Here is a 26,943-nt window from a genome sequence, read left to right on the forward strand (position 1 = left end):
TTGATGATGGCCATTCTGACCGGTGTGAGGTGATATCTCATTGTACTTTTGATTTGCATTTCTCTAATGATTAGTGATGTTGAGCATCCTTTCATGTGTTTGTTGGCAATCTGTATATCTTCTCTGGAGAAATATCTATTTGGGTCTTCTGCCCTTTTTTGGATTGGGTTGTTTATGTTATTAATATTGACCTGCATGAGCTGCTTGTATATTTTGGAGATTAACCCTTTATCAGTTGCTTCATTTGGAAATATTTTCTCCCATTCTGAGGGTTGTTCTTTTCATCTTGTTTAGTTTCCTTTGTTGAGCAAAAGCTTTTAAGTTTCATTACATCCTATATGTTTCTTTTTGTTTTTATTTCCATTTCTCTAGGAGGTGGGCCAAAAAGGATCTTCCTGTGATTTATGTCAAAGAGTGTTCTGCCTATGTTTTCCTCTTAGAGATTTATAGTGCCTGGCCTTACATTTAGGCCTTTAATCCATTTTGAGTTTATTTTTGTGTATGGTGTTAGGAGGTGTTCTAATTTCATTCTTTTACATGTAGCTGTCCAGTGTTCCCAGCACCACTTATTGAAGAGGCTGTCCTTTCTGCACTGTACATTCTTGCCTCCTTTATCAAAGATAAGGTGACCACATGTGCATGGGTTTATCTCTGGGCTTTCTATCCTGTTTCATTGATCTATATTTCTGTCTTTGTACCAGTACCATACTGTCTTGATTACTGCAGCTTTATAATATAGTGTGAAGTCAGGGAGCCTGATTCCTCCAGCTCCATTTTTCTTTCTCAAGATTGCTTTGGCTATTCGGGGTCTCTGGTGTTTCCATACAAATTGTGAAATTTTTTGTTCTGGTTCTGTGAAAATTGCCATTGGTAGTCTGATAGGGATTGCATTGAATCTGAATATTGCTTTGGGTAATATAGTCATTTTCACAATGTTGATTCTTCCAATCCAAGAACATGGTATATCTCTCCATCTGTTTGTATCATCTTTAATTTCTTTCATCAGTGTCTTACAGTTTTCTGCATACAGGTCTTTCGTCTCCTTAGATAGGCTTATTCCTAGGTATTTTATTCTTTTTGTTGCAATGGTAAATGGGAGTGTTTCCTTAATTTCTCTTTCAGATGTTTCATCATTAGTGCATAGGAATGAAAGAGATTTGTGTGCATTAATTTTGTATCCTGCTACATTACCAAATTTATTGATTAGCTCTAGTACTTTTCTGGTAGCATGTTTAGGATTCTCTATAGTATCATGTCATCTGCAAATGGTGACAGCTTTACTTCTTCTTTTCTGATTTGGATTCCTTTTATCTCTTTTTCTTCTCTGACTGCTGTGGCTAAACTTCCAAAACTATGTTGAATAATAGTGGTGAGAGTGGGCAACCTTGCCTTGTTCCTGATCTTAGTGGAAATGGTTTCAGTTTTTCACCACTGAGAACAATGCTACCTATGGGTTTGTCATATATGGCCTGTTATGTTGAGGTAAGCTCCCTCTATGCTTACTTTCTGGAGGGTTTTTATCATAAATGGGTGTTGAATTTTGTCAAATGCTTTTTCTGTGTCTATTGAGATCATCATATGGATTTTATCCTTCAGTTTGTTAATATGGTGCATCACATTGATTGCTTTGCGTATACTAAAGAATCCTTACATTCCTGGGATAAACCCAACTTGATCATGGTGTATGATCCCTTTAATGTGCTGCTGAATTCTGTTTGTTGAGGATTTTTGCATCTATGTTCATCAGTGATACTGGCCTGTAGTTTTCTTTTTCTGTGACATCTTTGTCTGGTTTTGGTATCAGGGTGATGGTGGCCTTGCAGAATGAGTTTGGGAGTGTTCCTCCTTCTGCTATATCTTGGAAGAGTTTGAGAAGGATAGGTGTTAGCTCTTCTCTCAGTGTTTGATAGAATTCACCTGTGAAGCCATCTGGTCCTGGACTCTTGTTTGTTGGATGATTTTTAATCACAGTTTCAATTTCAGTGCTTGTGACTGGTCTGTTTATATTTTCTATTTCTTCCTGGTTCAGTCTTGGAATGTTGTGCTTTTCCAAGAATTTGTCCATTTCTTCCAGGTTGTCCATTTTATTGGCATATAGTTGCTTGTTGTAATCTCTCATGATCCTTTGTATTTCTTCAGTGTCAGTTGTTACTTCTCCTTTTTCATTTCTAATTCTATTGATTTGAGCCTTCTCCCTTTTTATCTTGAGGAGTCTGGCTAATGGTTTAATCAATTATGCTTATCTTCTCAAAGAACCAGGTTTTAGTTTTATTAATCTTTGCTATTGTTTCCTTCATTTCTTTTTCATTTATTTCAGACCTGATCTTTATGATTTCTTTCCTTCTACTAACTTTGGGGGTTTTTTTGTTCTTCTTTCTCTAATTGCTTTAGGTACAAGGTTAGGTTGTTTATTCGAGATGTTTCCTGTTTCTTAAGGTAGGATTGTATTGCTATAAACTTCCCTCTTAGAACTGCTTTTGCTGCATCCCATAGGTTTTGGGTCATGGTGTTTTCATTGTCATTTGTTTCTAGGTATTTTTGATTTCCTCTTGATTTCTTCAGTGATCTCTTGGTTATTTAGTAGTGTATTGTTTAGCCTCCATGTGTTTGTATGTTTTACAGTTTTTTTCCTGTAATTGATATGTAGTCTCATAGCGTTGTGGTCAGAAAAGATACTTGATATGATTTCAATTTTCTTAAATTTGCCAAGGCTCGATGTGTGACCCATGATATGATCTATCCTGGAGAATGTTCCATGAGCACTTGAGAAGAAAGTGTATTCTGTTGCTTTTGGATGGAATGTCCTATAAATATCAATTAAGTCCATCTTGTGTAACGTGTCTTTTAAAGAATGTGTTTCCTTATTTATTTTCACTTTGGATGATCTGTCCATTGGTGAAAGTGGTGTGTTAAAGTCCCCTACTATGACTGTGTTACTCTTGATTTCCCCTTTTATGGCTGTTAGCATTTGCCTTATGTATTGAGGCGCTCCTATGTTGGGTGCATAAATATTTATAATTGTTATATCTTCTTCTTGGATTGCTCCCTTGATCACTATGTAGTGTCCTTCTTTGTCTCTTGTAATAGTCTTTATTTTAAAGTCTATTTTGTCTGATATAAGAACTGCTACTCCATCTTTCGATTTCCATTTGCATGGAAATCTTTTTCCATCCCCTCACTTTCAGTCTGAATGTGTCCCTAGGTCTGAAGTGGGTCTCTTGTAGACAGCATATATATGGGTCTTGTTTTTGTACCCATTCAGCCAGTCTATGTCTTTTGGTTGGTGCATTTAATCCACTTACATTTAAGGCAATTATCAATATGCATGTTCCTATTACCATTTTCTTAATTGTTTTGGGTTTGTTTTTGTAGGTCTTTTCCTTCTCTTGTGTTTCCTGCCTAGAGAAGTTCCTTTAGTATTTGTTGTAAAGCTGGTTTGGTGGTGCTGAATTCTCTTAGTTTTTGCTTGTCGGTAAAGGTTTTAATTTCTCCGTCAAATCTGAATGAGATCCTTGCTGGGAAGAGTAATCTTGGTTGTAGGTTTTCCCCTTTCATCACTTTAATTATGTCCTGCCACTCCCTTCTGACTTGCAGAGTTTCTGCTAAAAAATCAACTGTTAACCTTATGGGGATTCCCTTGTATGATATTTGTTGCTTTTCCCTTGCTGCTTTTAATATTTTTCCTTCGTATTTTATTTTTGATAGTTTGATTAATATGTGTCTTGGTGTGCTTCTCCTTGGATTTATCCTGTATGGGACTCTTTCTGCTTCCTGGACTTGACTGATTATTTCCTTTCCCAGGTTAGGGATATTTTCAACTATAATCCTTCAAATATTTTCTCAGTCCCTTTCTTTTTCTCTTCGTCTTCTGGGACCCTATAATTCAAATGTTGGTGCGTTTAATGTTGTCCCAGAGGTCTCTGAGACTGTCCTCAATTCTTTTCATTCTTTTTTCTTTATTCTGCTCTGCGGTAGTTATTTCCACCATTTTATCTTCCAGGTCATTTATCCGTTCTTCTGCCTCAGTTATTCTGCTATTGATTCCTTCTAGAGAACTTTTAATTTCATTTATTGTGTTGTTCATTGTTGTTGTTTGCCCTTTAGTTCTTCTAAGTCCTTTTTAAACATTTCTTGTATTTTCTCTGTTCTATTTCCAAGATTTGGGATCATCTTTACTATCATTACTCTGAATTCTTTTTCAGGTAGGCTGCCTATTTCCTCTTCATTTGTCTGGTCTGGTGGGTTTTTACTTTGCTCCTTCATCTGCTGAGTATTTCTCTGTCTTCTCATTTTGCTTAACTTACTGCGCTTGGGGTCTCCTTTCGCAGGCCACACGTTCATAGTTCCCATTGTTTTTGGTGTCTGCCCCCAGTGCATAAGGTTGGTTCAGTGGGTTGTGTAGGCTTCCTGCTGGAGGGGACTGGTGCCTGTGTTTTGGTGGGTGGGGATGGATCTTTTCTTTCTGGTGGGCAGGACCACGTCCGGTGGTGTGTTTTGGGGTGTCTGTGAACTGATTATGATTTTAGGCAGCCTCTCTGCTAATGGGTGGGGTTGTGTTCCTGTCTTGCTAGCTGTTTGGCATAGGGTGTCCAGCACTGTAGCTTGCTGGTTGTTGAGTGGAGCTGGGTCTTAGCGTTGAGATGGAGATCTCTGTGAGAGCTCTTGCCGTTTGATTTTACATGGGGCTGAGAGGTTTCTGGTGGTCCAATGTCCTGAACTTGGCTCTCCCACCTCAGAGGTTCAGGCCTGACACCCGGCCGGAGCACCAAGACCCTGTCAGCCACTCAGCTCAGTAGAAAAGGGAGGAAAAGAAAGACAAAAAGAAAGAAAATAATAAAACAAAATAATTAAAATAAAAAATAAATTATTAAAAATAAAAAAGCAATAAAAAAAAGAAAGAAGAGAACAACCAAACCAAAAAACAAATCCACCAATGATAACAAGCGCTAAAAACTATCCAAAAGAAAAAAGGAAAGACAGAACCCTAGGACAAATGGTAAAAGCAAAGCCACACAGACAAAATCACACAGAGAAGCATACACATACACACTCACAAAAACAGGAAAAGAAAAAATATTTTTAAAAAAAGGAAGAGAGCAACCAAATCAATAAACAAATTTACCAGTGATAATAAGCTCTAAATACTAAACTAAAATAAACATAAAACCAGAAACAAATTAGATGCAGAAAGCAAACCCCAAGTCTACAGTTGCTCCCAAAGTCCACTGCCCCAATTTTGGGATGATTCATTGTCTATTCAGGTATTTCACAGATGCAGGGTACATCAGGTTGACTGTGGAGATTTAATCCGCTGCTCCTGAGGCTGCTGGGAGAGATTTCCCTTTCTCTTCTTTGTTCGCATAGCTCCTGGGGTTCAGCTTTGGATCTGGCACCACCTCTGCATGTAGGTCGCCTGAGGGCGTCTGTTCCCCACCCAGACAGGATGGGGTTAAAAGAGCAGCTGATTCGGGGGCTCTGGCTCACTCAGGCCAGAGGGAAGGAGGGGTACAGAATGCGGGGTGAGCCTGTGGCGGCAGAGGCCAGCATGACGTTTTAACAGCCGGAGGCACGATATGTGTTCTCCCAGGGAAGGTGTCCCTGGATCACGGGACCCCGGCAGTGGTGGGCTGCATAGGCTCCCAGGAGGGGAGGTGTGGATAGTGTCCTGTGCTTGTACACAGGCTTCTTGGTGGCTGCAGCAGCAGCCTTAGCATTTCATGTCCGTCTCTGGTGTCCGCGCTGATAGCCGCAGCTCGCGCCCATCTCTGGAGCTCGTTTAGGCAGTACTCTGGATCCCCTCTCCTCATGCACCCCAAAACAATGGTCTCTTGCCTCTTAGGCAGGTCCAGACTTTTTCCCAGACTCCCTCCCAGATAGCTGTGGTGCACTAGCCCCCTTCAGGCTGTGTTCACGCAGCCAACCCCAGTCCTCTCCCTGTGATATGACCTCTGAAGCCGGAGCCCCATCTCCCAGCCCATATCCATCCTGGTGGGTGAGCAGACAAGCCTCTCAGGCTGGTGAGTGCTGGTCGAAACTGATCCTCTGTGCGGGAATCTCTCCGCTTTACCCTCTGCACCCCTGTTGCTGTGCTCTCCTCCGTGGCTCCAAAGCTTCCCACCCCCCCCGCCCACCCACCGTCTCCACCAGTAAAGGGGCTTCCTAGTGTGTGGCAACTTTTCCTCCTTCACAGCTCCCTCCCAGAGGGGCAGGTCCTGTCTCTATTCTTCTGTCTCTGTTTTTTCTTTTTCCTTTTGCCCTGCCCAGGTATGTGGGGAGTTTCTTGCCTTTTGGGAAGTCTGAGGTCTTCTGCCACTGTTCAGTAGGTGTTCTGTAGGAGTTGTTCCACATGTAGATGTATTTCTGATGTGTTTGTGGGAAGGAGGGTAATCTCCACATCTTACTCCTCCGCCATCTTGAAGGTCCCTCCAGTATTTTTCTTTCTCTGTCTGACTTACTTCACTTACCCTAATGACCCCAAGGTCCATCTATATTGTCACAAATGGCAAGACGTCACTGTTTTTTTTAGTGAGTAATATTCCATTTTATACACACACACACACACACACGCACACACACACACACACACAGACTTCCCTGGTGGTGCAGTGGTTAAGAATCTACTTACCAATGAGGGGGACACAGGTTTGAGCCCTGGTCCGGGAAGATCCCACCTGCTGCAGAGCAACTAAGCCTGTGTGCCACAACTATTGAGCCTGCACTCTAGAGCCCACGAGCCACAACTACTGAGCCTGTGTGCCACAACTACTGAAGCCCGCATGCCTAGAGCCCGTGCTCCGCAACAAGAGAAGCCAATGCAATGAGAAGCCCATGCACCACAACAAAGAGTAGCCCCCACTCACTGCAACTAGAGAAAGCCCGCATGCGGCAACAAAGACCTAATGTGGCCAAAAATAATATATATATATATACATGTATATGTATATATATATATATATATATATTTGAAACATTTTCTTTATCCATTCATCTATTGATGGGACACTTATATTTTAAAGAAATTTTGTGGCAATCACCCAGTGTGTTAGCATTAGGAGTACCTAATAAGACAAATATCTGGCCTTAGTTTTTAGATAGTTTCATTCCTCTCTGCCTTGCTTTATAATGGACATATTTAGAAATTACATGGCTAAAAAAATTACTACATAATATGAGTAAAATCAGCTAAACAAATAATTGAAACAGTAAAACTGAACAGTAATACAAACCTGGAGTTGAACCAACTATAACTACCTATTTTGAGAAAATTCTCTTTCTTCCATGAGATAATTTCCAATCTCTTAAATGTGAACACATAATTCAAAATATTTTGATCAAATAAAAGATAATAAATGTATGTTCTGATAAGAGAAATGTGATAACTATAAATATATGTGAAAGAATATATTTAATGGATGAATGATTATCATGACACTAATATTCTGAAGTAAAATGTACATTTGGTTTATAAAATAAGTTTTGGAGATTATGAACAATTAGCACCCATTTAACAAATACTACTTTATATTCAGTATGTAATAGTACAACATAAATAAAAGCAATTACTACTTCAATTATCACTTTAAAATTACCTCAGTTGCCATTAAAAATACAAATAAAACAGTCATAGATTGATCGCTTGTTATTTTAATCATAAACCACTGTTTCTTAGAGAACCTGAAGAAAATCATTTTTCTGAACGTTTATTCAACACACAGCTACTGAGGGCCTACTACGTGCCAATAAGCAACTCGACAGGTACAGGGACAAAGCATGGTCACTACTTTCAGCTCTCACGAAGCTTAAGGACTAAAGAAGCACAGGTAAGCGTGAAATAAATGTTTTAGCTCTAAAATATCTGTAACAGCAACATGTTATGGGAGAGGAAAGAAAGGAGTAATCATTTTCACCTAGCAAGGCTTTAAAAGGTTTCCTGACAGAATAGCATCAGAATTTAGCAAAAAGGGGAGGAAAATACACTGTTTATGCTTAACTGTCAATAAATTACAACTACTATTACAGTGCACAGACACTTCTCAAATTCTATTTCATTTAATTATCTCAACAACCCTTTGGGACCAGCATTTCACAATGAGAAACCAAAGATGTACAGGATAAATAACTCGCCCAAGGTCACATATCTTGTAAATGGAAGGGCCAAGAATGAGTCCAGGTCTCTGTAACTCGATATTCTTTCCACTACATCGGCCTGCCTAAGCTGAGCTTTAAGAATGAGTAAGATTTAAATAAAGAAAAAGAAGAAAACAGAGAAGAAAGACAACAGACAGAAGAGACATAAAGATATAATTCATGAATTATCCTAGAGTAAAAAATAACTTCTGTCCTTGGAATATATGCATATACATATGACATACAGATATTTATATATATATACACACATACTAATAAAATCAAAGATATAAAGATATAATTGAAAAAGAAACTAAGATAATTCATGAATTACACTGATCAAAAATTCCATACTCAAATCTAATTGTTTAAGAGACTGTTCTATGACTGAGACCATAAGGAAACTACATTAAGATTTCCAAAATGCCTAATTTACAAATCCCTTAGTCACCAAACACATTCATCAATTAACACTTTTGAGCAAATATAATTCATTAATTAAAATAAAAGTAAGGCAACATACCAATAAATACAATACTTCATTAAATTTCTACTTTAACACTCCTATACAATTCCACTGTATTTAAAAAAACCATCTGTCTTATTAATGTCCTTTTTAAGCACACGAATGTTACAGTGATAAATGTTAAAACAAGTAGTTTCTAATATGAAATGAATCTAAAATAATCAAACTCTACTTTTAACATTATTTGAGAAGAAAATAAATTCTACCTCTGCATTGTGCTTAGTTGTTATTTCTAATTTTTCTTTCTTAGCCCAATGGAGTTTCTTTCTGAGATCAGCAGTAATATCCAAGTCTGTTTCATTTTTAACCATTTGTTTTATATCAGATGAGGCATTCTTCAACCTATAAAATGAGATCAAAATAAAATATAATTATTATTAAGGATATTTCCAGCATTTCCCGTATTTCTGATAACTTATTTTTCAAAAAAAAAACAGTGAACATGTTACGGTCCTTACCCTAAAAAAACTTACATGCCAGTAAAAGATACTGATTGCAAAAGCTAGACAGAAATGCAAAGCAGTATATGACTAGAAACAAACCACTGTCCACTGGGAAACCACCATATTGTTCAAGATGGGCAATAAAGGTTATCTGATCCTATCACAAGCTGGCAAGTTTTGGAGAACACTGAGTTCTTTCCTTTTAACCTTTTTAAATAACATATCTTACTTAATGCAAATATAACACATATTACAAAAAGAGAAAGTGTAAGAGAATACAGACTCATGCTTTTAAATGGCAGAGTAAAGTTCTACTCTCGCCCCAAAAGTAAAATTAAAATTTTAACTAATTTAACAGCAAAGAGAATTTAGAGATATAAACTCACAAGGAGAATTAGTACCAGAGATGAGACAATAGCAATAAAATACTGGAAGTTGGAACGCAGGTGGATAAGTGGTATGTGATTTATATAAGAGAGCTGAATTCAAAGCCAACAGTAGGAAAAGCAACCTGATTTACGCCAGAGTCCCAAAAAGCTCAGTTCACTGGCAACACCTTTTAAAATAGGGGTAAAAGCAGAGCAGAAAACAGGAGAATTGGTTGAAAGTCTGCCAAAGAAATAATAAGATCCTCAGACCCTCTGCCCTATACATCACACAACTGGGTATTGATTTTTTCCCCACTCTGGCAGAACACTAGGGGTTTATCCCCTGGAGAGGATAAAACAGAACGTCTCTGCATTGGAGACATCAGATACTAATCGGGTAAGTGTTCCATACCAAAAGCAAGAGACTCGAGTAAAAAGTTATATAATAAATTATATCCCTGGTCTTCTAATGCTTATTGTCTAACAGAACAATGTCAGCCAAAGCAGAGACTAGATGGATCTTCCCTGGAGAATCTAACCAGCAAGGTGAAAAAGACCTAAAGATGCTGATGTTAGGGGTTCTCCAGCAAAACAGCTTAACCAGATCACCCTACAGAGAATGCCTCATACACTGAGCTTCCAATCAACTTTTTAGGCCTCTACTTTTAAATATGAACAGAGAGCCAAGGATCACCACAAGTTAAGCTGCATCTGATAAGAAAGACAGAGACTACAAGAGGCAGGGAAGAAGTCAAAGATGATGCAGGGAAAAGATAACTTTAAAAAAAGAAAAAACCCTTAACATTAAAATCCTCAGAAAAATAGGAGAGGATAAAAAAATCCATAAAACAAAAACTGGATGTAATTAAAAATGAAATATTCATAGAAAAAAAGCGCTCTTGGAAATCAAAAACACAAACTAAGAAATGAAAAACTAAATAAATAAATGTAAAAACAAAAATCTCCCAGATGCCTAAAAGCATTCCAAGAGAAAATAATTTCCAATTTAGAATTTTATGCTCAACAAGTACCATTCAAAGACAAGAGTATGAGAGAGACTATTTCAGATCTACAAGACATCAAAACATTTATAAGGGGCTACTGGAAGACTTATTTCACCAAAATAAGGACCCACACTGAGAAAGAGAAAGAAATGGGATCCCAGAAGTAGGGTACTCAAGATAAGAAAACAGCAAAGGGATGTCTAAGATAGTGATGAAAGGAAGCACCCAGTGAAATTTGTGCAGCAAATCACTTAAAGGGCAATCTGTTCCAACTGTACTGGCCAATGCCTCCAGGAGTAATTTCTTTAAGATGAAAAGAGAAAAATAACAGAATACATCAACTATGTGAACATATTGAGAGATTTATAAAACTTGGTGGGAGTGTGAAGTTGAATTCATAAGTTCATGGAAATTAAGCCAAGTAAACAACAAATGAGACAACTATTAATTAAATCCAAGAAAAACAAAATGTATACCAGAGAAAAAAATGTCACTGAATACTACTACATCGCTCAACTGGAAGTTTTGATAATTATACGATAATGCAAACATTGATTAATCTAACCAAGATTATATATCACTAAATGAAGAGAGAATAGAAAAGGGAGGCAAGTATGAATGAAAACTAAATTATGAACTTCTATAGTGGAAAGTCAGTAGATAATGGCTAAACATGAAAAATCAAATAGTAATATAAAAAAATTTTTTGAAGAGGTATGGATTTTAAAAAACCATCTCAGAGAGTTGAAAATGATTCTTTCTAGGGATAAAGAAAGTTATTTGTCTCAAGGTAATAAGTACTGCTATTTTTCCTAACAGCAGTAAGTAAGCCTTTTAGAACAATTAGTCTTTAAATAACATGCATATGTAATTTTTTTTAAATAAGACTAAAATAAAACAACAGAGAATCAATGAAACCAAAATTTGATTCTTTAAATAGATGAATAAACTTGATAAACCTTTGGTTAGCTAGACAAAGAAAAAAGAGAAGAAACTCAAAGTATAAGCAAAGAATAAAAAAGGGAATGGCACTACCAACCTAGAAGGATTATAATGAATACCATCAACAACTTTATGTTAACAAATTAGACAATTTAAATCAAATGGACAAATTCCTAAAAGGACAGTAATTACTAAAACTAACTCAAAAAGAAAGAGAAAATCTGAATAGACCTATAACAGATAACAACAATGAATTAATAATTTTAAAAATCTAATCATAGAGAAAGTCCAAGTCCAGATTCTACCAAACTTTAAGGAAGAAATAATACCAATCCTCACATTAGAGGAGGAAACATTTCTCCAAATCATTCTGAGTCCAGCATTACCTAATACCAAAATATGGCAGACATCTCAAGAAAGGAAGAGTACAGACCAAGACCTTTCATGAATAGAGATACAAAAAATCCTCAACAAAACATTAGCAAACCAAATCCAGCAACATCTTGAAAGAATTAAATTACAACATGATTAATTGGGATTTATCCCCAAAATAGAAAATTGGTATAATGTCTGAAACTCAAGTGATGTAATATACCATTTTACTAAAACAAAGAATGAAAACTATATGATCATCTCAACAGATACAGAAAAAGTATTTGACAAAATCCAACACCCATTCATGATTTAAAAAAATAAAAAGTTAACACTCAACAAACTAGGAATACAAGGAAATTTCATCAATCTGATAAAGGGCCTCTATGAAAAACTGCCAAAAAGTAGCATCAAACTTAATGGTGAAACACTGAAAGCTTCCCCTAAGACTGGGAACAAAACAAAGATGTCTGCTAGTAACACTTCTATTCAAGACTGTATTGGAGGTTCTAGACAGTGCAATCAGGAAAAAAAAAAAGAAAAGAAAAGAAATAAAAGGCACATATACTGGAAGGGAAGAAGCTTTAATTGCAAAGAACATGATCCTGTAAGATTATCCTAAGAAATCCATTAAGAAGCAAAAAGACTAGAACTAAAAAACAATTTCAGCAAGGTCACAGAATATAAGATCAATATGCAAAAACCAATCACATTTCTAAACACTAGTAATAAATAATCCAAAACTGAAATTTAAAAAATAATTCCACTTATAATAGCATCAAGTAAATAAAATAGATTTAGGATTAAATTTAACAAAAAATGTGCAAGACTTCTACACTGAAAAGCATAAATTATTGTTGAGCTAAACTGAAGACCTAAGTAAATGAAAAGACATTCCACATTCACATTCATGTATTTGAAGACTAGTATTTTAAGATGGCCACTTTCCCCAAATTGATCTACAGATTCAACATATTGCCTACCAAAATTCCAGCAGGCTTTTTTTGCAGAAATTGACAAGCTGACCCTAAAAATTATATGGAAAAGCAAAGGACTCAGAAAAACCAAAATAATCTTTAAGAAAAACTAATGGGAGGACTTGCACCTTCTAAATTCAAAACTTACCATAAAGCTACAGTAATCAGAACAGTGTAGAATTTGAATTAAGAATAAACACGTAGATCAGTGTACCAGAATTGAGACCACAGAAATAAAGTCATATATATATACAGTCAATTAATTTTCAACAAAGGTGTCAAGACAATTCAATGGGGAAAAGATAGTCTTATCAACAAATGGTGCTAAAACAAGTGATCTCCATAGGGAAAAAGATAAATTTAGACCCTTACTTCACACCATATACTACAAAGTAACTGAAAATGGAGCCCGGACCTAAATGTAAGAACTAAAATTTAAAAATTCTAGAAAAAAACTTAGAAGAAAAATCTTCATGACCTTAAGTTGGGCAAAATTTCTTAGATATGAAACCAAAAGCACAATGCATAAAGAAAAAGAATTGAACTTCATAAAAATTAATAACTTTTACACTTCAAAAGACATTATTAAGAAAATGAAGTCAAGCCAATAAATGGGAAAACATATTTGAAAATTATATATCTGATAAATGATTTGTATCCAGAATACATAAAGAACTCTTTTTTTTAAATAAATTTATTTTATTATTATTATTTTTTTTGGCTGTGTTGGGTCTTCATTGCTGCACATGGGCTTTTCTCTAGTTGTGGCGAGAGGGCGCTACTCTTCGTTGCAGTGCGCGGGCTTCTCACTGTGGTGGCTTCTCTTGTTGCGGAGCATGGGCTCCAGGCACGTGGGCTTCAGTAGTTGTGGCACACGGGCTTAGTTGCTTCATGGCATGTGGGATCTTCCCAGACCAGGGCTCGAACCCGTGTCCCTGCACTGGCAGGCGGATTCTTAACCACTGTGCCACCAGGGAAGCCCCTAGAATATATAAAGAACTCCTGAAGCTCGATAACAAAAAGATGAATAACTCAATTTAAAATCAGGCAAAAGATCTGAATAGGCTTTTCACCAATGAAGATATACAAATGGCCAAAAAAAGCACATGCAAAGATGTTCAACATCATTGCTCACTAGGAAAACACAAAATAAAATCACAATGACATATTACTTTACTCTCACTGGAATGGCTATAATCAAAAAGTCAGAAAACAACAAGTGTTGGGGAGGATGTGGAAATGTATAAAACCCTTATACACTGCTGGTGGAAATGTAAAATGGTTCAGTCACTTTAGAATACAATTTGGCAGTTTCTTAGAAATTTTAACATAAATTTACTATATGATGAAGTAATGGTGCTCCTAAGAATCTACCCAAGAGAAATAAAATATGTCTACACAAAGACTTGCACACAAGTGTTTATAGCAGAGTTATTCATAATAGGCAAAATGTGGAAACAATCCAAATGTCCATCAACTGGTGAATGGTTAACTAAAATGTATATATCCATAAAATGGAATAATATTCAGCAATAAGAAGAAACAAAGTACTGACACATGTTACAACATAATAAATCTGAAGAACATGCCTACTGAAAAGAAGCCAGACACAAATGACCACATGTTGTATGACCCCAGCTATATGAATTGTTCAAAAAAGGCAAATCTATAGAAACAGAAAGTACATTCGTGGTAAATAGCAGAGTTTAAATAACTTCATCGGTCCAGATTCTAGAAGTCTGAAGAGTAATTTAACCATTAAAAATTATGACAGATGTGTATTAATTTGGCAAGATGTTCCCCCCAAAATTGAAAAAGCAAGATACTAAATAATGTAAAATATTATTCTAATTTTTAAAATATATATTTATATGTTCAAAAGAAAAGGTCTGGGCAAGTAAATACCAAAATACTGTCGGTAGCTAACTCTAAGTGGTAGGATTATAAGCAGTTTCATTGTTTTATTCATCTGTATTTCTTAAATTATTTGAAAAACACATGCATTATCTGCATTAAAATATACATATCGGGCCTCCCTGGTGGCGCAGTGGTTGGGAGTCCGCCTGCCGATGCGGGGGATGCGGGTTCGTGCCCCGGTCTGGGAGGATCCCATATGCCGCGGAGCGGCTGGGCCCGTGAGCTATGGCCGCGGAGCCTGCGCGTCCGGAGCCTGTGCTCCGCAACGGGGGAGGCCACAACAGTGAGAGGCCCGCATACCGCAAAAAAAAAAAAAAAAAAAAAATATATATATATATATATATACATATCTCTGTGTGTATATATATATATATATATATATATATATATATATATATATATATATGCACCTATATAAGACAGGATATCAGAGCAAGAAGGAACCTTAAAACACTCTGTTTAGCAGTTTTGAACCATCTTCCTCACCATAGTGGTAGAGAACCAGCTGATGAGACCTCACTCTTAACCCTTGAAACATCTAAAACAAAAAATTCTTTTTAAGATAAAATTTTAGTAAAGAAAAATATTAATATTTTACTCATTTATTCTCTGTCTTGCTCCAGAAAGGATTTCAGGTAGCTCCTAAAGACAGGTGGGAAATGTTTACAAAGCAAATCCTATTTATAAAGCAGGGTACATGTTAGTCACGGTACTCACCCCACCCACACATCCTTGCTGAAAAGGTGCTCAAGATCAGTTCTTCTCAAACTAAACTGAGCAAGGACTATCCCCACCCCACTCCCACTGCTTCTGTAAAATATATTTAAAAGGGATAACTAAAAAAGAAAATTTAAAAACAGATAAAATTCAACTCTAAGTCTTTTATTATTAGATTCAACAAACAGAAAATTACGGTTACATGATTATAAGTTTCTAAACACTTGCTTTCAATTTCTGTACTTATTTCTTCATAAACCACACTTTGAGTTGCACTCTCCGAAATGATTCCATTTCGTATTATGGACTCAGAGTTTTTATATTAGTCACATAAGATATGAATAAACCAAAGGTAGGCACCTCACCCAAAGGCATATATGAATGGTACAAAAAAGATGAGCAACAGCAATTCTTCGAATGTAAACTCCAAGAAAAGGAGCATTAGCAAGAGGAGCTAAAACTAACAGAACGCTTAAGTAGAGTGATGAATCAGAGTTGGGGCAATGAGGAAATAAGAGGAAACACAGCAACACAGATTGTGGCAAGCCAAGTAATAATGAATAAGCAGAAGAAAAGATTTAGAGAAGTGGAAAAGAATAAGCAAGTCTCTAGGGACTGGAGAAAGTACAGACACTGACTTTTGTACAGAGTTAACAAAGGAACATAAAGAGCCACACAGAGTCTCCAGACCCAGTTCTGGTTTCTATGAGGCATCATTCCTGCTCCTCCAGTCCCATGAAATTTCCACTTCCCTTACCATCCCGTGAGAATTCTTACAATCAGCCTCTCCAACCACTTATTTCTCCCTGCTCCCTACAACCAAAAGCATTCCTCAACTAGAAGAAGAGACTGGAGGCTTACCTTTGGATATCACCAGGGGCATTATTTGAAGTGTTCAAACTCATGATGAGTCCTCCAACTCTTTCAAAATACCCCGCTGTTGCTTAATGATATACTTCGTTATTAATGATTAAAACTGTCCAAGATGTCTGTGGCTTACAGGTTACATGGGCTGAAGCCTGTTAAAATAGTAAACAATATAACAGTAGTTATTTATATGAGTCCTGAGACTAGGGGTGATTTTTCTTTTGTTTTTTGACTTATCTGTATTTTTAAGATTATTCTTTTAAAAACATGTAAATACTTGTATTTTTAAAAGCCACAGTGTTTGGGGATTTCCCTGGTGGTCCAGTGGGTAAGACTCCGTGCTCCCAATGCAGGGGGCCCAGATTCAATCCCTGGTCAGGGAACTAGATCCCGCATGCATGGCACAACTAAGAGTTCACATGCCACAACTAAGAGTCTGCATGCCACAACAAAAGGATTCCACGTGCCGCAATGAAGACCCCACGTGCCACAACTAAGACCTGACACAGCCTAAATAAATAAATAAACATTTTTTTAAGTTATATTTTTTAAAAGCCACAGTGTTTTATTTCTTTTTAAATAAGATTAGAAACAAAAATGACAAAACATCAGAAAGAAATTCCTTCTTATAAGAATAAGCTAATACTATTAGATTATTTTAATTTCTCAAATAAAAAGTAATAAAATAGTGACTAATTGTTCTTAAACTGGAAGAGGAATAGGTAGTGCCTATCTCTAGGGCACAGAATTCAGTATGAAAGAAAATGCAGTCCAGGGATGTTTTGGGGTCCCAAAAGACTTTTTCATAAATGAAATATTTTTAATGCAATGTTACAATCAAAGAGGCCAAGGCACTCCCACATAAAAGATCTTACAGTAATTTTCAAAGGCCTTCTCCCAAGGGATTGAGGAGGAAAAAGGAAAGGAGAGAGTATTTGTCACTTACCCTGGCCTTCTCTCCAGAACACTCTTCTACCAGAGATACTCAAAATTATACAGAGTCAACAATTGTAAGTTACTTTACTACAGTATGAAGGACTCTCTGGGTAAACATCTCAACCAGAGAGATAACAAAAACTAACTAACTCCAAATAGACACAAATATGAAGATCTCACAAGGTCTCTTGGTATCCCCAGTAGAAGTCCAATATCCTAAGAAAGACCATGAGATTTGGTCTCAGAGAGATCTGAGCTAGGATTCCAATAAGCTTCTTACAAGTATGTGGTCATGGGCAAGTCACTTAAACTCTCTGAGCTTGTTTCCTCAACCATAAGGAGATAACTATATCAAGCTCATATATTTGATATTTAAGTAATATACACAGCACATATACAGTACACAGTCACTGTCAGTTTCTATTACTGTAACACAAACTCTCTGAGATCTCTGATAAAGGAAAGGAGTAGGTGACACTTGGGGTGACTTGGTCTGGTTAAAGACATAATAAAAGAATTGTTTAGTGGGAATTCTCTAATGGTCCAGTGGTTAGGACTTGGAGTTCTCACTGCCAGGGGCCTGGGTTCAATCCCTGGTGGGGGACTAAGATCTCACAAGTCATGTGGCGCAACCAAAAAAGTAAAAACATAAAAATTAAAAGGCCAGGACACTGGCCTGAGAGGCCAGGACAATGAGTGATAAATGACCCACCAAGGCACACCATTATGAAAAAAAAAGAATTGTTTAGTAAAATTGTAGGTATACAGGGATAGCTAGAAGATGCCCCCCTCAAAAAAAATCTAAACTGATCTGTCCCTGCTCCCAATAAACAACCCTGAGAGAGATCACTGAAAGAAAAGAGCCTCAAACAAGCCAACTGAGATGTAGACTCAAACACAGTACTAAGAACTGACTAATGGCTCCTACAGCCAAACACTAAGGGATCTTCAAAACAGTCAGTGATTCACACAGCTGATGCAGAATAGTTTGACCTAGGACAAAGAAGACAGAACTTTTACCAAGATGGGGGGAAAAAAATCCCATTTCTCCAGGGACCTAAATACTAAGTTTGGGAATAGTGGTAGACAAACAAACACCACTATCATTAATCTATTGAGCACCTAGTAAAATGTCAAGCACTGTGTATGTAAAGATTATCCTTTTCAACAGAGAAAACTAAGAGATTAGAAGTAATTTGTCAAAAGACACATAGTTACAGAACCAAAATTCCAACTCATTACTACCTGTCTATCTAACTCTAAAGCCCAAGCTCTTTCTACAAGGTCATTGTTGATACAGTTAAGCTATAAATTACCTTACCTGAGGTTCATTATCCTCATTTCAATTACAGAAACTCATCTAATTCAGAAAGTCTTAAATGACTTGCCTAAGGCCAGTCAGCTACTAAGTAGGGGACACCAAGGACTCAATCAAGCTCTTCTGATACTGAGTCCCAAAATCTTTTCATCTTACCACCATGCCCCCAAAGCTCAGACTCCAGAGGAACTGCCTTCAGAATGGAAGTATAAGAGTTAGAAGGGACTCTTCCATACTTAAGAGTAATGTACAACGCTCAAAAGTATCATGTTTCTATTTTTAAAGTGAAAAGGATGAAACACACACACACATGCATATGTGTCACAATAGGCATAAACAGAACTTCTATTTACCTCACAGGAAAAGAACTTATATACTTAGGGCCTTAATAATGTCTGCGTTTTTTGTTTTGTTTTGATCTTGGGCAGAGAAGTGTGGGAAGAGGTAGGTTTACCAAATTTTCACATAGTTGTTTCAATAAAGCTAAATTGAAGGCAACCACCATTTTTCAGTGTATTATTTTGCTATGTAACATCTTCAAATCTGAATGGTCTTCTAGAGAGAAAATGGTCTTCTATAGCTCAGGTGCAAGTTTCATTAACTTCCAGATCACTGATACAGATAACGTAGTAGGCAGATGGTCCCCATGATCTCTGCCCCCTGGTGTTTCTCTCTTGTATAATACCCTCCCCTTTACTGCGGGCAGAACCTGTGACTTGCTTCTAACCAACAGAATATGGCAAAGGTGACAGGCTGCACTCCCATGATTATATTATGTTATATAAGACTGTCCTAGCAGAGTGAAGTGACAGACAACCTCTAGCTGATTGTGAAGAAGCACACTGTCACGCTGTGAACTGCCTACGGAGAGGGCCACGTGGCAGGGAACTGCAGGCAGCCTCCAACCCACAGGCAGTAAAAAGCCGGATCCCTCGGTCATACAGATGCCAACAGGAAATACATTCTGCCAACAACCTGAATGAACTGGGTAGCAGATTCTTTCCAGTCAAGCCTCCAGATGAGAACACAGCCAGCAGCACCTTGACAGCAACTTAGTGAAACTCTGAACAGAGGGCACATCTAAGCGGTGCCCAGATTCCTGACCTACAAAGACTGAGAAATAATAAATGAGGGCTGTTTGAAGCCACTAAGTTTTTGGTAACTTGTTACACAGCAAAAGAAAACTAATATGTATAAGAAGCTTGCAAATGCTTTTACAGGGTTAAATAGAAAAAAAAAAAGAGTGACATGTAAACTACAAAATGGGTTCTTACACCAGCCCTGCTTGTGTGTGTCTTTTATAAAGTCTCTTTGTTTTTCTATAGTTTAATTTCCTAATTAATTTACATAACAGAGTTTATAAAAATCCTATCTAAGGTAACTAGATGTAGAAACTAGAAAATCATGGGCAATATTTACAAAAAACAAATAAATACAAATGAATAAGGGCAAACCACCAACAGCCACAAAACCTGTATGGAGTGGAGGTATCTACAGAGAAGCAAGCAGAGGAAAATAACAAGTATGCATCTGAAAGGACCCCCAAAGGATCAGCAGACAGTTAATGGGAAGAGCTGTAGTACAACCTGAGAGCAGCAGCTGAAACTGGCACATGAAACAGGCATATGGTAAGAGAGTCCTGAAAGGGTTGGTACAGTCCAGCCTCACAGACCTTCATAACTGACCTGTCAAGTTACTTCCTGGACAGGGGCCCACACTAATGAGAATCAGTAGAGGCTGGAATCAAAACTGAGCAGGGGCTTCCCTGGTGGCGCAGTGGTTGAGAGTCCGCCTGCCGATGCAGGGGTCATGGGTTCGTGCCCCAGTCCGGGAAGATCCCACATGCCATGGAGCGGCTAGGCCCGTGAGCCATGGCCGCTGAGCCTGCGCGTCCAGAGCCTGTGCTTTGCAACGGGAGAGGCCACAACAGAGAGAGACACGCGTACCGCAAAAAAAAAAAAACAAAAAAAAACCCTGAGCAGGATAGGGGCAATGAAGACAAAGTAAAGACATGGCCCAGACCAAACTGTAGGAGGAAAGAGGACCAGGAAATCTCAGAACCAAGCCACCATAGTTTTTAACACTCACAACAAACAAAAGACAGGGTTCTGTGAAGTTAGAAAAGCTTTCCTGAACCTTGCTCAAAGTTCAGGTAAACTAACCTTTCATAAAAGTAAGCAACAGAAAAGTAGGGTGGTCAAATCCCATACAAACATAAGGAAATAGAGAGTAAGGAACAGAATGGACTCCTATAACTGAAAGAATGACAGAAAGACATGCCCACAAAACAGATGAAAATCATAACTTACTACTTCAAAATGAGCTACAAGACATTAACAAAATGGTATAAGGCATGAAAGAATAGGAATCAGAATTAGAGACTGAATAAGGCACTTAAACTTAAATACTGAACTGACTTCTCTTAAATAAATAAATAAATATCAGAAAAATTAAAATAAATTAAAATAAAATTTTAAAAAACCTCAGAAATAAGGTGAAAAAGATCAGAAAGAATTAGAAATTAAAAATCATTTCTGCAAGGAAGATTAAATTAGAGGGAACAAGAGTAAATACACATGATCAAAAAATGCCTTTAAGGACGTATGAAATGAAAAGGAAGTAAAATTTTTAAATAAAAATTTAAGAAAGAGATCAAAATGATTCAAGAGAAAGTGAAAAAATACTGAAAATAGGCAAAGAATAACCAACATGCGGACAGCAGGAGTCCCTGAATAAGAAGATCAAAGCAAGGGAAACAGAACAAACACTAAAAACTGTAATTCAAGAAAACTGTCCTGAAATACAAAGATTTTAATCCACACTTTCAACAAACAAACTGCATATCTCAGAATACTGATCCAGCACAACCAACAAGACACATTCTAAGATAATTACTGGACTTTAACAAAAACTTGTACACAAATGTTCATAGCACCATTGTTCATAAATAGCCAAAAAGTAAAAACAACCCAAATATCCATCAATTGGCCAATATATAAACAAAATATAAAATATTATTCAACGATAAAAAGAAATGAAGTACCGATATATGCCACAACATGGATGAACGTTGAAAACATTATGCTAAGTGAAAGAAGCCGGATGCAAAAGGCCATATATTGTATAACTCCATTTATGTGAAATTTCCAGAATAGGTAAATCTATAGAAACATAAAATAGACTTGTGGTTATCAGAGAGTAGAGAGAGGGGGAATAGGGTCTGACTTCTAGCAGGTTATGAGGATTCTTTTGGCGGGTGGGGGGGGGGGGGCGTGATGGAAATGTTCTGGAATTAGATAATGGTGATTGCTGTACAGTTTAGTGAATATATTGAAAACCATCAAATTGTATACTTTAAAATGGTGAATTTTATGTTAGGTGAATTATATCCTAATTTTTTACATTCATCATTATAAAAAATATATCCTGTCTATAGTCTCCTTTGGCAAACTCTTATTTTCTTCCTCTCGTTGATATCAGCTCTTGATGACACTAGGGCTCAAGGTCCTAGGACTCAAGGTATTTTAGGAAAACTAAATCAACAAAGGGCCAAATGTAGGTCTGTGGTTGAATTTAAACTATGATGGAACTTCTATGCTATTGAATATAGCAGAGATGTAGCAAAATCTCCCTTTTCTTTCACCAGAATGGAAAGAGGAAATGATGAGGAAGCTAAAGTAGCTAGGTACAGTAATGAAAATATCAGTGGAATATTTTCATTTAGCTAAGCCAAAGAAATGCAGGGTCCCCACATAATGTTCCTAGCTTTACTTGAAACTTTCCTATGAAATGTTACAAGTTAAGATAAACAATAATTTGGCTAATCTATATGTATAATTAAAAATTTCTTATGATATGCAATCAATGTTAGCCTTTCTCTTCAGCCTCAATATCTGTGTAACTCTTTAAATAATGCTTTCCACTTGAAAATATTAAATTCATCATTATCTATGAACAAATTGATACCCCAAAGCCACTCCCTGCTGTCATCATCCCTACTGTGGCAAACAACCCTTCTCCAGGTATCATGCTCAAGACTCTATAGATTATCTCATTTCACTCTACACCAACCCCAAGGGAAGATACCATTAATACCCCCATTTTATACCAGGGGGAAACTGGGGCTTAAAGATATTCAGTCACTTGTCCAAAGTCACATCTCTAGTAAGTGACAAAGTCACGATTCAAAGCCCCATCAATCCACCTAGATTGAGAAATCCCTGACTCCAGAGCTCTGCTGTGTGCCTTGCTATTGACCTTCAAGACATGGCTCACCCCATGGCTTCCCTTGCTTGTCAGGGAAGCACTCTGCTCGATACTGCAGATATCTTAAACACAGATCATTCTTTCACACTTCCAAACTAACTACAAGTCAGGGTCTTCTTAATGAGAGATGACTCAGACTTCCAGTGGATTTCTCAATCCGGATGGAATTTCCACAGGGCTGAGCCAAAACCAGGGCATGCTTTGGGCAGTGATGGATAACAGCAAAGTTTAAATCAGCTTTTTATGTTAATGTATTAATATCTTAATCTTCTCCTGGTAGTGAAGTTGGACTACTCTCACCATTCCCACTGAAATAGATGAGGGGATGTTATGTATATCATTCTTCAATAAGCACTTTTTAGAAATAGGTAATCGGGCAACTGAGGCCAAGAGATCAATGGTCTGGACATCCCGAGAGTAAGTAAGACAATTCTGCTTTAGATTTCAGAGCCACCACTAGTACTAAGTTTTCCTACCTCACATCTGAGTCCTGTGGGTCTCCAGAATGTACTCATCTCTCTCAATGTGTCTGCACAGATCAGGGGAAAGGGGAGGGGCGGGGAGGATGAAAAGATAAAAGCTATTATTGAGCACTTCCTACATGCCAGACACTACATTAAGCATACCTGAACTCAGTGAATCGTCCCAATAACCCTAGAGATTATTAGGCACATTTCACAGATGAGAACACTGAGGCTTGGAGAGGTTGAGTAACTTGTGTAAAGATATCCAGTGGGAGGGTTAGAATTCAAGCTCATATTCTGGCTGACTCCTAAATCCATCCTCTTTCATAACACAGTGCTGTCTTCAACAGTAACCACAACTGTGTTGTGGGTGTCTATCAGCAAACTTACACATTTCATCTTTAAAAAAGATGTTTGGTTCTTTCATGAAAACAAGATCAAGACAAATGGGCTGAGGCAATCGAAGTATTTTAGAATTAAATGCGACTTTAGAGACCAAGTCCATCCTCCTTATCTGACACATAAGGCATCTTAATGCCCAGGGAGCTTAGGTGATTTGCCTGAGGTCACACAGCTAATAAAAGCCTCCACCAGACTAATACAGAAAGCTCCAGACTAAAATTACTGCCTTCATCTTTCCTTTTAGAAGGTTGCACTGCCTTTGTTTCTCTTCATTTCAAGGGAAACCAAGTGCATTTCCAACTCTAGGCTTTTGTTATTAGGCACTAACTGTTCAATAAAACAAGTGACAAAAAATGGTAGGTTCTTTTCACCAAGATTATGAAAACAACTATAAAACATCGATGTGTAATGTCTTCAAAAGAGTCGGACACCTAATGAAATTGCTTCTCAAGTAAACTTACGCAGTTATCATTGGAGATCTGCTTAAAACGAAAAAAAGGTGTATTTGCCTAGAATAAATATCACATGGAATAAATAAAGAACAGTCAAAAGTAGGCTCCACTTCTGCAGAAATTGCACAGCCCGGGAAAAACTCACAGCCCTCTCTTCTGTCTCCTAAGAGTCCTGGCGTAGAAGCTACAGAAGACAGCCTAGCATAAACTCTTTCTTTGGTTTACCGAGCATTTATAGAATGTCTAGGGCGTGGCTAGCATTTTTATTAAAAAGGGATGAAAAAGACCTGGTCCTTGTCCTCGAAGGACTTATTGATTCTTGAGAGGGAAAGAGCCCAGCAGCCCGGAGTTGTAAACCTAAGAAGCTCCAAGTCCAGGCCCTCTGGGTCCTGCCCTCTGGTCCCTACCCAGTCCTCTGGGTACTGAGGCAGCGGCCTTTGGCTAGGATGCTCCAGGAAGATCTTCCTCCAGGTGGGCGCAGAGGCCCGGCCCAGGGAGCTGGAGGTGTGTCCCCACAGACGATACGAACTGCCACAGAACAGCCTCAAACTAACTCGGGGTCCCCATAACCCTCCCTGCAGCCCCCTATACCTTTCCTCTCAACACCTCCCCGCTCAAATCTTTCCCCTCCAAAACCCCACACCCGGTGGTTACCTCAGGGGTCTCCCGTGATCCAGACTGCACACCCAAGACCCCTGGGGCAGCTTCGGATCTCAAAGACAGAAAGAGGCCCAGGCAGACCGCGGGGTCAGAGCAAAAACTGTTGGGACACGACGGACTCTAAGACCCAGGGAGGGGGAACAAAGAGCACAGGGGGGAACAAGAGGGAGACCAGCCCCAGGGAGACGGTGTTTACAACTGCCACTTCCGGAGACTCGACTTCCCTCGCAGACCTCCGCAGACTTTGGCTGGCCGCGGCCCCGCCCGGGCCCGGGCGGCCCCTTTCCTCCCGCCTCCAGCAGCCGGCAGCTCCAGGATACGCACTCGGAGACCGCCGGGCTCTGATTGGAAGATCCGGGCCCGCGAAGCTGCGCGGCTTCGCTGGAAGGCGACCGGCGCATGCGCTGTTGCTAGGGAGCGGCGCGTTCGCGAACGCGCGCGGTCCCGCGCCTGGCGCGGGCCCTCCCCCCTTCTTCCTCCGCCTGAGGACCCCTCCGCCTGAGGACCCCTCGGCCCACGTTCCAGTGTGGTGGTCTCAGTGTGAGGTGCCCGGGTCACCGTCGCAGAATCCCCAGAGAGCCGACTGAAAAGGCAGGTTTCTAAGCCCTAGCTCCTTTTCCCCGCCTACTGAATAAAAATCTTAAGAGGTCGGCTCCCAGATGCTGCATTTTTAAGCTGGCTCCCCTGCTGATCCGTAGGGTCAGGACAGCCCCTCGGGGTCCGTGGTCTGGTACCAGAACCGGGGGAAATTCTCTGGGCTCGCTTCTGCACCAATGGTTGGTTTCCCGCTGTTCAGACCGCTCTCCGCCTGCCGGACGCTTCTAGTCCCCTCCTCCCATCCCCGTTGTATGCCAGCTTGTGGTTGTAAACGGGGACGGAAAATGTGGGCCAGCGCGCTGATGCTGCTGCAGCACCTTTCGTTATAAATATTATGTAACGAGGTACCTCACGAAAAAGTCCTCAGAGCCTTAGCAAGTGCTCCAGCTCCCTTTCCTACCCTCGTCCTCTTCCCCACCCCCGACACACACACACATACACACGCACCCCACACACGCTTTCCTCGTTGATAATTTATACTTTGGTTTCTCCTGGTAGCCGCTACCGCCTCAGGGAGTTTGGAAAACCAAATCCTCTTTTGTTCCTTGGCTTTTGAAAGCCTGTTCCCCAAAGAACAATGCAAATTGGCGGGATTTTGCCTCAGGATTTAATCTTCAACACCACCACCTCCTCCTCCCGAAAAGGTGTTTAATACAAAAAGAACCTTTTATGACAAAATAGTGCCTTGTGGCTTGTAATCAACCTGAAACCAGGTGTAGGGGCCGTCTTTCCCCTGTCTCCCTGGGATTAAAACCTCCTTGATTCCTGTAACATTGAAACTCTGAAACTTTAATTGGCTTGAGTTTAGTCATTTAGATTAGGAAAGGAGGCACATCCCGCTTCAGTAGTTTAGCCAGAAAGAGGATAATTTCTTCAAAGAAAAGAATTTATGGAAAGAAAAGAGCCCACTCTAACATTTAGAAACGAAATGGACAATTACAACAGACTAATGATATTAGGGCTTTTTTTACCTAACAAGTTTTAAATAATATAAAATTTTTATTTGTGTTTTAGCAAAATCACAAAATTGAATATTGTACAGCAAGAAATGCTAAATGTACTATACTGCACACTTTTGTAAAATGAAAAAAATGGATGCAACATGAAGACTTGCAATCTTCATTTATTTGTTCATTCAGCATTTATTGAATACAGACTATATACCCAGCCCAGAACTAGGTGGTAGAAATGCAGGATACATGATATAGGTGCAGTGGGATTCAGAAGAGGGAAGTATAATATCAACCCTGAACAACCAGAAAGGCTTTATGGAGAACTTTGAATTCAGTCTGGGAAGGTAGTTATAGATTCATCAAGTTAAAAGGAATTGGAAGACATGGAAGCTGCAAACAGGGCAGGAAACAGCAAGAGGCATTTGGAAAACTGAACAAAGCTCTGTGTGCGGTCTTGGGGTAGCGGATGTGGGGAGTAAGATGTCAGGCTAGAGAGGTAAGCAGAACCCAGATCACAGAGGGCCGTCTAGGTCATACTTAGTTTACCAAGCAACAGAGCTAAATGAAGGATGTTGAGCAGAAAAGTTCTAATAATTAAACAATAAATCAGACTGTTATCAAATACTTGGAGGTTT

At 38.6% G+C, this 26,943-nt stretch overlaps 1 protein-coding gene across 1 annotated transcript in view; it reads right to left on the bottom strand.

The window, feature by feature from the left end:
• The window catches only part of CCDC171 (coiled-coil domain containing 171), a gene marked incomplete at its 3' end in the record, with an annotated part of 345,924 nt that extends 320,912 nt beyond the window's left edge, over positions 1-25,012 (bottom strand). The window contains exons 1-3 of the mRNA XM_082603964.1: positions 24,742-25,012; positions 16,255-16,405; positions 8,860-8,995 (exon numbers count right to left, since the gene is read on the bottom strand). Coding sequence (XP_082460090.1) covers positions 8,860-8,995; positions 16,255-16,298 — 180 coding nt within the window. The 5' untranslated portion in view covers positions 16,299-16,405; positions 24,742-25,012. The remainder of the gene's footprint in view (positions 1-8,859; positions 8,996-16,254; positions 16,406-24,741) is intronic.
• Positions 25,013-26,943: the final 1,931 nt, after the last annotated feature.

Source organism: Mesoplodon mirus (genome assembly GCF_964341445.2).
Source record: "Mesoplodon mirus genome assembly, chromosome: 1".
In the NCBI taxonomy this organism is placed as follows: domain Eukaryota; kingdom Metazoa; phylum Chordata; class Mammalia; order Artiodactyla; family Ziphiidae; genus Mesoplodon; species Mesoplodon mirus.